This window comes from Carassius auratus, unplaced genomic scaffold (genome assembly GCF_003368295.1).
Source record: "Carassius auratus strain Wakin unplaced genomic scaffold, ASM336829v1 scaf_tig00033886, whole genome shotgun sequence".
Taxonomy (NCBI): domain Eukaryota; kingdom Metazoa; phylum Chordata; class Actinopteri; order Cypriniformes; family Cyprinidae; genus Carassius; species Carassius auratus.
The window spans coordinates 1-12511 of NW_020526110.1; the positions used below are offsets into that span (position 1 = coordinate 1).

Here is a 12511-nt window from a genome sequence, read left to right on the forward strand (position 1 = left end):
TAATGCACACACTCCACACCTTTACCACAGTGAAATTTGGTCATAAATCATTACTAATCCTATGGTTCTGATTATGATGAGTATTACAGTATAATGAATAATTCCACAAGGATTGTGTGTTTTGGCAAGGTGAAATGATGCCTTAAACAGCTTCAGCAGAGCCTCTCCTGCTTTAATCTGCTCATAATTGCTGTTCCTCTGCAGTGGGTTGTTAAGGGGGTTGCTAGTGGTACCCGTGCCCACTCTGGGTCACGGGGGGAGGCTATATATGTGGCCAAGTAGGAGCCTCACGCCTCCCATTTGCCGGCTGGCAGCCCAGGAGGAGAGCACCGGATGCTGATGTCATTCATTTTGGCTCAGCTCTACCTCGCCCACACCTCCGCTCCACCATGTGGATACTTGATGGCAACCATGTCACGTACGGAGCCGAGCTCCGCTGAAAATAGTGCGCGCCTCCTCCCAAAGCTCCCATGATATCATCGGGCGCACTGGAGGACATTTTGTCGCAGCTCTTCTGGTGTAATGGCAGAGCGTAATTGAGGCACCTGTGGTAAAACCCAGCTTTGTGTGTCTGATGAATGGTTGGACCTGCTGTCATTATCATGCCCCCCTTCCTCCATTGCACCTCCTCCTCCTACTTGCAACTTAAGCGGGATCCAAATGCAGGGGTTTTATTTTGTTGTGTCGTGTGCCATTCCCAGTGGGGTGTGTCAATCACATATCAATGAGGACTATGATGTGCTCAGTTTAGCCTTTTCACCTCTCTCCTCCTCTTCACAAGCGCTCGCTTGACAAAAAAAGAAAAAGAGAAAGCACATGCATATTTCGAGGTGTGGGCGTGTGCCAACGTGGAGTATCTGTTACAAGCAGTCTCTTGCTCTTTTTTTTTCTTCCCTTCTTCAGCTGCAGCAAGCAGAGCTTTGACGGGATGCATTGTGTTTCGGCTCGGCTGAATCGTGTGGGCTGGTAGCACTATTGTCCTGCTGTACCTGCTGCCTACGCCTCTGGCAAGGACACTGGCAATATTAGATGTCTAATAGGTTACACCTTGCCATGTAATTGGAGCCTATTCATTTATGCACTTAGAGGACACATGTTAAGAGGAGCCGGAGCTGTGTTTTGCCATCACAAAATCTATGCTGGTTCAAGGCCAAACGGCAGCACAGCATGGGAACCTTCTCTCTCAAATTAAAAAAAGATTTTAATACGTAAAGAATTCCATTGCATTTTTACTGCATCTTGTTATGCAGCACCAGCATTCCTTTAAAAATAAAATATTATAGATTGCACGATTTTAGGTTTTAATATTATATTCATGCATCACATTTTTTTATGTTTCAAAATAAAGGACCACACCTAAATTAAATGTTTTTAAAGCAAAATATTATAGGTATTTATACTTAGTGTTTAGATGACTGTGGTGTTGGAAATGTGGAGTATATGTCATTGGAATGTGTCGCATGCATATTATTATTTTCATGCATTGTGCATCCCGCAGAAAACCTTAATTTTCCACATCATCAGATAAACATGGACTCACTGCTACTGAATGATAGTTTGGAGCTGCCATGTGAATAATGCTGGTAATTCATACACTAGATGACCGATAACACAAGAATCTTTTGGGTAAAATGCCTCAAAAATAGAAACTTTTAATTAGGTTTTTTCTAGGAGTTGCATGAGACCTATTCAAATTAAGCTTTTCATGATTGTAATTGTGAAAGTGTACTGAATAGTTTTGTTAAATTATATATTTATATGCTTTGTGTTTTATATATATATAAAAAATATCACATACTAGATAGACTGAGACATCTGTGGATTCATTTGTAATTTGATGCTCTTCTATTTTGACAGCTATTGTGCGCTAGACAGGGCAGAGTAACCCTATAGACAACATTACCAACAAGGCATCATGCAGTCTGTGCTGGTTTCCCTAAATACAGAAAGAGTCCGACCTGGAGGACCTGACTGGACAATTGAGGTCTGAGGAGATACCAGAACAAAACGACACCTCAGCAGACACGTCTTCTCAAGTCGATTCATTCCAACGTGGAAGAAGTACTTTTATAGTCGCTTGACAGAGATTGGATTGTTGTGCAATGTCATTGGCCTTATGACTGTTATTTAAGACTGTTCTCCTCCTAACTCCCTCTCCTCTTTTAGGATATTTTTTGTTTGTCACTGCGTTGACGATCTCACCTCTTCTCTGGTATCTCTGGGCATATACTGTGGGATGTACTTTGGATATACTGACCTTTGAACCAAAGCAAATTCAATGATTTCCTTCTGTTCAGGATAATAACCCCTAATCATCAGCACTTTTACAATGAATTTCTTCAGATTCCCAGTCCAGTTGCAGCTGCTGATCAGTACTATGCTTGCGCCCTGCTTGGGCCTGGAGTTTACAGGGTTGCAAGGCCAATGGGCACGCTATCTCCGCTGGGACGCCAGTGCCAGAAGTGACCTCAGCTTCCAGTTCAAAACAGACGTGTCCACTGCCTTAATTCTGTACTTTGACGATGGTGGCTTCTGCGACTTTCTGCAACTCATGGTGGTCGAAGGGAAGCTCCAGTTGCAGTTCAGCATTGATTGCGCAGAGACCACAGTTGTATCGGACAAGCAAGTCAATGATAGCAGCTGGCATTCTGCCACCCTGAGCAGGTACAACCTGAGAACTGTGATGGTTCTGGATGGAGTGAGCAAATCGGGTGAGGTGCGGCCACAGAGGCAGTACATGAAGATCGATAGTGACCTCTTCCTGGGCGGAGTCCCTCAAGATATTCGTATTTCTGTGCTCACTCTCCCAACGGTGAAGGATCTTCCGGCATTTAAGGGAATTATCAGGGAAATGAAGTACAATAACAAGGAACCTATCCTACTAAGCAGTCAGAGGGTTCGTATGGACATAGAGGGGATCTGCATGGAGAACCTATGCGAGAACGGAGGAACGTGCTCCGTTGTGGATGGGGAACAACTTTGTGATTGTTCTAAGACGGAATATGTGGGCCGATTCTGCAATGAAGGTAAAACTGTTTATACGTTACATTTTGTTAAAGAGCAAATGCAATACTGACTTTGTAATGTATATGCAATGTCAATTTTTATCCCAAACATTTATTGCCTAATTTATCTAATTCTATTTGAAATGGTCAGTCTTAACTGCTGAAATGTGAATAATGTTTCCCAAAATCCTTCTTGCCACTGAAGTTTGACTCTAAGGTCCAGGTTAATGGCGTCTCTTAGCTTGTCTACAGAAAGCTGCCCTGTTTTGTGCATTGGCAGCTTCATAAAATCCTCCTCTATTCCCCCATCGCTTCTTACGGTCAATTGAAAGTGAATACACTACTAGCAAAGCCTGCATTTTACCTCTGTAAAGCATAAAAGCTGTTTGTCTCTGGCAAGCGTTTGTGTGTGTGTGTGTGTGTTAATCGTACCAGGCTGAGGAGGTGGGGAGTTAGGATGCCTTTTCAGGTGCCTTTTCAGATCCCTTGGTTGTTTTTCTGAAGTGGCCATTTTAGTTTCTCTGGGGATTTGAGGAGGCCATTTCACAGCTCTGGGTTTTGTTGTTGGACCTCTTCAACAGAGAATGAATCATAGACAGGGGATATAATTGGCCATTTCAAACATGTCAATTGCAATTCTTTATGGCAACATTACTGGTTTCTCTAGAAAGAAAATTTTCTGACCTTGGTTATTGAATGTGCTCATTTATATACAGATTTCATGGTTTGCTCACATTTATTTAGTAAGTATAATCATAACTATAATCATTTTGTTACACATATAGAAGAAAATCACAACTTTGAGTTCTTTCCCATGAAACATATTTTAGATCCTGGTAGATGATCCTGATGAATGAAAGGTACAACAAACATTTATTTTCTTTCTTTTTTTTTATGCTTCTCTGCTTTTTTTAAATATTTTTTGCTTTCAGTATATCCTCTTAAATGCTTTATTGTAAGAATAACATTAATTTACAAGAAAACAATTACAGAAAGTAATGTGTACAGTATATATCCTGTCTTGATAAGGCCTGAGTTTTTCTCCCTTTTGACTGGAGTGTTTAAGCTCTGTGATTGATCAGTGCTCGGAGTCCTATGAGTTTATACTCTCATTGTAGACACAACCTCTGCTGTGATTCATTACACAATTACTGAATGTGATTTAAAATGTTAAAGCCAGGATGCTATCTGTGTACTCATGTATTTTAAACAGAAGTGAATGTGTATGCACGTACAGCCTGTTTCAGAGTGCAAGAAAGTGAAAATGAGAGAAAGAGGGATGTTTAGAAGACTGGGCACTAGGGTTAGATTTATTGGTTGTAAAGTGAACAGAGTTTTGGGCTTGAGCTACAGCCGTTGTTCCTCTCCATCTAGTTTGGCTCACTGAGTCCTGCATTCCACTGATAGCGGCTAAAGCCAGACGTAAAAGCAGCGTTGATGGCTTTGAATGCTGGGAATCAGTTCAACCAATCATAAAATAATAAATAAAAACCTTTTTGGAGGCCATTTATACTGGTGCACAGGGGCAGCCTGAATTTAAAGGCACTGTAAAACTACAGCTGAACTTTCTCCATTGGCATCTCTTAGAAATCCAAATCGAAAACCAGTATTGGGAAATGACACAGTGGGTGACATCAGTATTTGATAACATTACAAAAATCCACTGAGCAATCTTAATTCCATCTTAATCTTGTGTCTTCAGGCTTTTGGAACATCTGTACGTGGGTAATAAATATTGGGTCGGAGCCATATGGCAAGCTGGTCTGAAGTGTTAAGCATTAGCCTTATGTACGTTTGACTGAATCCAATTGCCATAGCAGCAGCAAACAACAATCTGACACTCCTCTCAATGGCCAGATGGCTAAAATGGCCTCAGAACTGTTTTGCGCTACCGTGGCGTATGTTCCTCACTCTGTGAAAGTCGTGATTGCAATGGCGCTACATCATTTGCGAAAGCACGTAATCTTTTGGCGGATTAGAATAATAAACATTTGGCAGCCAAACAAACATTCAGTCTGTCTTCCCATGTGCATGGTCTCTGAATTGGTGTGCTGATTTTTATGTTTGAGCCAGCCACTCTTTACAAATCTGCTCTTGTTTTTAAAAGTAAACAAAGCAAATTCAAATTAAGAGGATATGTAGAACTTAGAGTTGTTTTTAAGGATAAGACACTAAACATTTTCTAGTTATGTTAACGCTTGGAATTTTTGCATATAAGAGACCCAATCTAAGTAATTGAATTTAATATTTTGACTTTTTGAACAAAATTGTTCAGAAAATGCCATTTAGTATTATGGTTTATAATTTCAAAAATTTTAGAAAATTTCTAATGTATCTAGAAACAGATTAAATTTACTTGACTCCTTATTGCAGGGATCATTGCAATTTGTTTTTGTTGTAGATTCAATTAGTCAAACACTCTTCCCTTGTTGCAGTTGAGAAATCAAGGAAAATATATTTTGATGTGCCACAAGTAAACATTCTTTTCTGATTCACCACTGTTTCTGAGAAACTAGGTCAGCGTAGAAGACTGACATTCATATTCCAGCCAGAACTTCAGTACAGGTCAACTCAAGAGCTGAATACATCAATCAAGTCACCATGGCTCTCACATCCGGAGTGTAACTCCGCATTCCCCACTCTCCAATCACATCCTAATACTTTCCCCACCAGGTTAATGCATCTCATCAGAGGACTTAATGTCCTGTACCAGCCTTTAACAAGCACGGCAGACAGACACACACTTACACATTGGAACATGTCCCGAAAATGAGTGACCACGAGAGACAACATATTGCATTTTCAGCCAGTAAAGATATCAACGCATACAGGACTAAATTAATGTCTAATGTAGCTATAATTGCTCTGCACTAAAAGCATTTCATGGAGGCAGACCCCATCAGGCTTCCCTTAATTTCCTGTATTAGATGCAGTTTATGTGCACTGGCAACAGGTTCATTCGGCCTGTCGGTGTCTGGTACTATATCTATAATAAAATCTTCAATTCTTTAGAGTGTTTTTTTTTTTTTTTTTGTCAAATAAATTACTTTTTTAAAGCCTAAATGCTTCATAATGGCTGTATTTTAAGATGTGTTTTTCATGTTTAACAGCTTAAGTTTTGAACACAAAAATACCACTTCTAAAAATATCTAAGCTCAAGAATTGCTGATCTCACAAATCGAGTAGTTGTTCATGTTCAGATGATCATAAACCATCCCTAGCCAAAACAGATTATAAAAATAGTAGAGCAGTATTTGTCACACAGAGCATTGCAATGCCCGTTTATCAGTGTTGGATGCCCTTTGGTTTGGGTGATAACCAGAGTGCATTAATGAAATGACTCAGCCCAGTGCTTCAGTGCCAAAGGCAGCCAGTGACACAAAGAGAGAGATCGAGAGAGAATATGTGTCTACAGTGAGAGTAAATGCTACCAGGGCCCGAGTATGGAACAGTGCTTTAGACAAACATCAACCCCCATAAATCCACAACCCTCTCTGAAGGGAGCAGGTTCTGTTGCCTGTTTGGATTTATGATCCAGGCGTGGATGTGGGCTCTGGGAGTGTATGTAAGTCTTTGAAGATGAACTAAACTTCTTAGATGTTGTTGTGTCATGGTAATTCATACACCACAGATGTGATCCTCCCCTCCTCATTCTTCAAGGAGAAGAGGGAGTGGATGCAAGGGGCATTTTAAGGTTTTTCTGTGTACATGCACAGGGCAGATGTCTGCTCTGTGCATGCTGGCAGGTGTGTCAGAGTTTGCATGATAGTTTTCATGCAAAGGTATTATGAGTGGGCTCTAATGGCTGCAATGTATCTCTCCTTTTTTTCTCATTGTGTCATCTTTGCTGCAATACCATCAGAGGCCAACAGCATCCCAGGTGAGTTGATAATATCCTTAAGACTGTATTGAGCTGTCTTTACAGGCAGTGAAAGGGTTAACTGTGTAGAGTACATAAGTATTCAAATGTATGGGAACATAAACAGATATTTGTAAATATTACATAATCTCAGAATTACCATAATGATAAATACTTAAAGTGTGATGAATCAGAAGTAGTGATAGATATATAAAACAGAAAGAACCATTCACAATAAGATCTGTAATATGCATTTGACTTTAATAACTACATTAGCAGGGCTCCAGACTCATTCTTCCCACTGATCGCTCTTTTGCGACTAACTTTCTCAGATGGTTGCAAGAACACATGATTTGGTCACACACATGTATGTGTGTATATATATATATATATATATATATATATATATATATATATATATATATATATATATATATACGAAATATATACGTGTATATGAAACGCGAAAGCTGTTTGAATCTGGCAGTTCTGTGATGCCACTGAACATTATAAATCATACTCTCAGTGGCACAGAAATAAGAATCCAATATATGGTGCAATAATACTAAATTTTTTAAAATGTAATTTACATTTGAAATTATTTTTGTTAAAATGTATCAGCCGACATTCGGACTGCTAACCAATCAGCAAACAGCAGCTGACTGTGACCCCAGCAGTCTATGATATAAACAGATAATTTTTGATTGCACATTGCTAGCTAGCGATATGTCGAAGAGCTCCTTTCTTAATTTTTTTTGGAAAAGAACCTTGGCTTGATGGACAGCCGGACACAAAGCCTAAAGTTACTCCTGATGAGGATGTTTCTCCCTCCCAGGGCCAAACATCAACAGACAGTGTTGCCAGATTGGAAAAGTGTCGTACCAGAAGTTAAAAATTATTGTATTTGGATGAAAATTATTACATTAAACAATTAACTACATTTTGACACGACCTGCAAATTACCACTAGGAGTATGGTTGGATGGAAGCAGTACGACAAAAATACTATCCCATAATTTTGCACAGTAATCTGACAATAAATGTGGCACACCCAGATTTTCATATGCCCCCCCAGAGTCTCTTTTCTGGCTACGCTACTGCTCTCTACAACTAACAATGTGTTAAGCTGTCACGTTAGATAAAAAAATAAAATAAACTAACCAATAATTTCCATAGAAATGCAAAATTAGTCACTTAATTACCACTTTCTGTCAACTTTTAAAAACTTAAATTAAGATGTTCATAAACCTTTTCTTCTACAAATACATGATGTCATTGAATGCTCTGAGACATACCTTATTTTTGTCACTCTCTGTTTCTCAAAGGATTTGCACACATGATGGCAGATCAAGGTATGCCGCACCCCTTCAATTGTATTCACTCTGTTGATACTGATTATATATTGCATGCCTGAATTGACTGTATTGCTGGGCTCTGACTGGGCTAAACTGTAACTCTGAACCTTGAAGGCATGGATGTGAACTGTGCTCTGATCGTTTCTTCATATCTCTCCATGCTTACCTTCTGTGGATACTATTTATCTCTCTGTTGCCTTTCATCACCTTTCTCAAGCCAAGGGCAAAGGTACAGAAACTTTTTCTTCAAGTTCTTCTCTTTTATGTTTGCATTCTTTTTTTTAAGTCAATTTTTGCTAATAGCTGCTTGCTATGTGTGAGTGGATCAAAAGTATAATTAAATGAGAGTTAATTGAAGACAAATACACAAAGGTATTTTGATTGCAGCCTAAATGGTCTGAACTGTGATGTCTGCCTCCCCGGTGGTCTTTTACCCAGTAGATATTTGTCTCAGCTGCTAAAATGCTTAAACGGCACAGTATGACTCACTCACTTTCATGAGGGTTTGTCTAGTTTAAGACCATGAATGATGCTTTATTTGCCATGCAGTGTTTTTTTGCAGTTGTAGGTTTGATCTTGCATGTGGATCTTTGAGAGATGTTGTGGTTGTATTCAGTCAGGTGCCACAATGACTTCCTCTTCATGTTGTTTTTTTTTTTTAAGAAAGAAAGAAAGGACTGTGATATTTCAGTTTGTCAGTACATGTGTGTCATGTCATTTCATAGCTGGCTTCTCTAGTGGGGCTTGTAGATGGGCCCGATTTAGCATTGACTTGCTGCTGGGCTGAACATCCCTGTGGAACGCTGTTGTGCCACATGTCATCCTGCCGTCTCACCCGATCCAATATTTCAGCATGTCTCCGAGTGGCCAAATAACTTCATTCTTCAATAGACAAGGCCTGTAATTGGTTTGATTGTTTGCAGGACCTCAGTGCATCAACCAAAGCACAATCACACACAGTATACAGTTACTGTATTTTTTAAGTTCCCAGGTTTTCAGCGTAATTGCCTAATGTTTATCTTTTGTTGGAGAGTCACCCCCCCTCCCCCGCAGTACTTAGCTTCAGATTTTTTTTAAATACTGATTTCATTTGAATACTAACAACCATATGGTGTATTATCATTCTAACTTAATGTATTGATCAAATGTAAGAATTTGACGTAAATGGTGACACGTAAATTTAATCGGGTTAGGAAAATATAAGTAAAAAAGTGTAACAGCAATCAATTTAAGGCAAATATCACAAATATGATGATTAAAGTAATACCCGATAGAGCACTGATAAGACTATTGCTTCAGTTTGTTGTTTTTTTTTTACCTTTTTTTTCCCCCGGACAAGTAACTTTTTTACTCAGACACGTAAATGACTGATTTACATGTCCGAAGGACAAGCACATGTCAAAGCTTAATGTCAAGCCCTGTACTGTGTGTTTTGTTGGCTCTAGGACAATTTTTTTTGTAATATTCCTCATTTGTAAGTCGCTTGGGGTAAAAGTCTCTTTTAAATAAATGAATGTGAATTGAGACTTGTGGGTTCGCTTAGAAGGAATACAGAATTGATCAATCAAACCAGGTGTGAAAACATGCAAAGTCATTGGACATAAGAAGTGCATAGTATAGTATAAAGGGTGTGGCTTTCTGTTGCATGAATGCTGATATGAACTAAAATTAATCCTGGCATATGCTGCAATTTCACGTGCCAAACTAGTTTCTTCCCTCAACCCAATTTAAGTGCTAAGTCAGAGCCCAGTCAGCGAGAACCTGGCAGACCGACAATACAGTATAGGCAGTCAGATGCATTAGCACGTATTTGCCTGCGTTGCATCAAAAGCACTTGTATTGTATCCCGGTCTCCAACACTGTCTCTCCCGCTACCACCCTGCATTAAATCCTTCTGCTAGACGGAGGGACATTATTACAAATCAGCCTGGCTGTACGCCCAAGTGAAGACAACAAGGGCTTCTATTTAGGAGCCTATTTGCATCTCTGTGGTGCTGAACGACACTACAAAATTTTTCTTTATCTGCATTTTTTTCCATTGCCACATCTCTTCCCTTACCTGTCATTGCAGCTTGAATTTGTACAGCACATAAATCTCTAAATGTTTCTCAAATTTTTAAACCTTTCTTCAGAAACCTCTTGCAGTTATACCTTAGGGAGTTTTCTAATTGTAGTGATTTGTTATATTTGACAGTGTTGTTTCTGCAATACTATAAAGGGAGGAAGTGAGAGGCAGCAGCTGTTTTTGGGTATCCCAGGGCTTGTCACTCATGTCTGCTTTTGGACGCCATTCCTCGGCACCTAGTCTGAAGTCAATCATATCAGTCAGCACCCTGTTCTCCTCTCTGGCACAGGCATATGTCAACAAACAACAGAAAGTCAGAAGACAAAGATGGAGAAGGGTCTATGGGGACTTTCTGTTTCTCATTGCTTTTGATTCTGTTCTCTTTCCTTTCATCTGTTAGTTTATCTGTGATGCAACTTCATACTGCCAATAAGAGTCCCAATCGAATACTTTTATGTTTGGTGAAGTAAGCTGAAGTAAGTAAAAATATTGTATATTGCATAGCATAGAATATCGAATGAAGTATTTCATGAGTTCATATTAAGTTTCTGATATTGTTGAGACCTTGTGTAACTTCAGAGAAGACCGATAGGATATTACTAGGGTCTTCAAAATAGGTCTGTTTGATCAGAGGTTGCTTTTTTCATAGCCATAGACATAAGATATAAAGAGTTCTCGTTTATGGCTCATTGAGCTATCAGTAGGGTTGGGTACTGTTCACTTTTGTACCGGTACCGGTACCTGAAATTTGGTACCAGTACCCAATGGAACCTTTTTTTTTTTTTTTTACACACTGTAAAAAAATAAACCCAGAAGTCTCAATTTCAACATTTTGAACAATAGGGCCCTTCAATTATTATTATTATTATTTTTTATTGTATAAAGGAATTAAATATTTATTTTAAATCAAATGAAAATTAATTTTTTTGTTTTTTTGCCAAACAAAGGTTTACTGTTGAAAATAATACATGGAAGAAATATGTTGTGTAAGCGAATAATTGTTTTTTTTTTTCTTCTAAAATTAAGTGATTAATGTGATTGTAATATTTATTTTTATCATTTAATAAAAGCATGTTCCTATTTATCATATTATATAATTTGCAAAAAAAAAAAAAAAGTACAGTACAAGTCTGCAAATATTGTTTAATTCACAAAGTGGTTAGATTGGTTACTGTGGCTCTGGTTCAGACCACCCAGAGCTTTCGTAAGGCATCCTGCAAGTGTGCGAGACTTTGATAGATATTAGTTGGTACAGGAGGCAGTAAATGAGTTGACCTTTTCAGACTGCAATGGAGAGTATGAGCTTTGTTACAGGACCGAGGGGAGTAGAAACACTGTAGCTCACGCTATGATGATGAACTCACATGCAAGGTAATGAATTGCAGTGCCATTATGCAAATACTATGCTAATTATCTAATCAGATTTGATTCCATTAAGGATGTACCCAGCTTCCCTTCCCTTCCCTTCAGATTTGTTTAAACTATTCTTTTTGCTTTTCCTTATTTTTCTATCGTTTTCAAACCTTTTCTTTTTTACTGCATTTTATATTCTTTTTCTTATCCCTTTCCTACCTTTTTTTTTCTTCTTTCATTTGTTTTAATTATTTTCTACTTTTTCCTGTCTACTGGTGATACGAAATAAATCAACTTTTTGATGATATTCTAAATATATGACCAGCACCTGTGTTTCAGACTTTTAATTGCTTTTATGTTTCTGTGTCATACTGAACTGAAACTTTCCAAACTAAACTGAACTAACATTTCTGACTGCTTAAAATTTGAAATGAAGAATCCTGTTGTGATTTGATTTGATTTTTTTCATATTTACACCCCACTCGCTGTAGTACAAAAGGCTTTGCCAGTCTATTCCTCTGATTGGGGTGTTTTTATGGCACCGTTTAGTATTATTTCTCCATTACCACACATCTGAAGGCAGGTCTGCCCTACAGTGAGTCGTTGTGTGTGAGAGCTAGATAATGAAATCTTTATCACATGTATGGGAGGCCTGTAATTCCATTTGCTCTACTAATCCCTCAGTCACTCTGTCTCTCTGTCACTCATTGAACAAACCTGTCTAGCCAGAATTCCCCTTCCATTCATCTACAGTTTACACTCTTTAATGGCACAAATGTAATGAGCCTAAATAAGCCTACTTTCAAAATAGACCCTAATTACTCTCTTAATAAAAGTAGGTTACAAATGTTGTCTCTAAGCAAATATGTTTTTGA

At 38.6% G+C, this 12511-nt stretch overlaps 1 protein-coding gene across 9 annotated transcripts in view; it reads left to right on the forward strand.

Annotated features, from left to right (window-relative positions):
• Positions 1-1861: 1861 nt before the first annotated feature.
• Positions 1862-12511, forward strand: part of LOC113081349 (neurexin-3a-like) — a 93050-nt gene continuing 82400 nt past the window's right edge. For 5 of the 9 annotated variants that reach the window (XM_026253451.1, XM_026253454.1, XM_026253450.1 and 2 more), the window contains exons 1-4: positions 2330-3026; positions 6868-6885; positions 8189-8215; positions 8436-8447. In XM_026253451.1, coding sequence (XP_026109236.1) covers positions 2330-3026; positions 6868-6885; positions 8189-8215; positions 8436-8447 — 754 coding nt within the window. Of the gene's footprint in view, positions 3027-6867; positions 6886-8188; positions 8216-8435; positions 8448-12511 lie in introns of all 9 variants that reach the window. The other 4 variants (XM_026253448.1, XM_026253453.1, XM_026253447.1 and 1 more) reach the window with 3 other exon arrangements.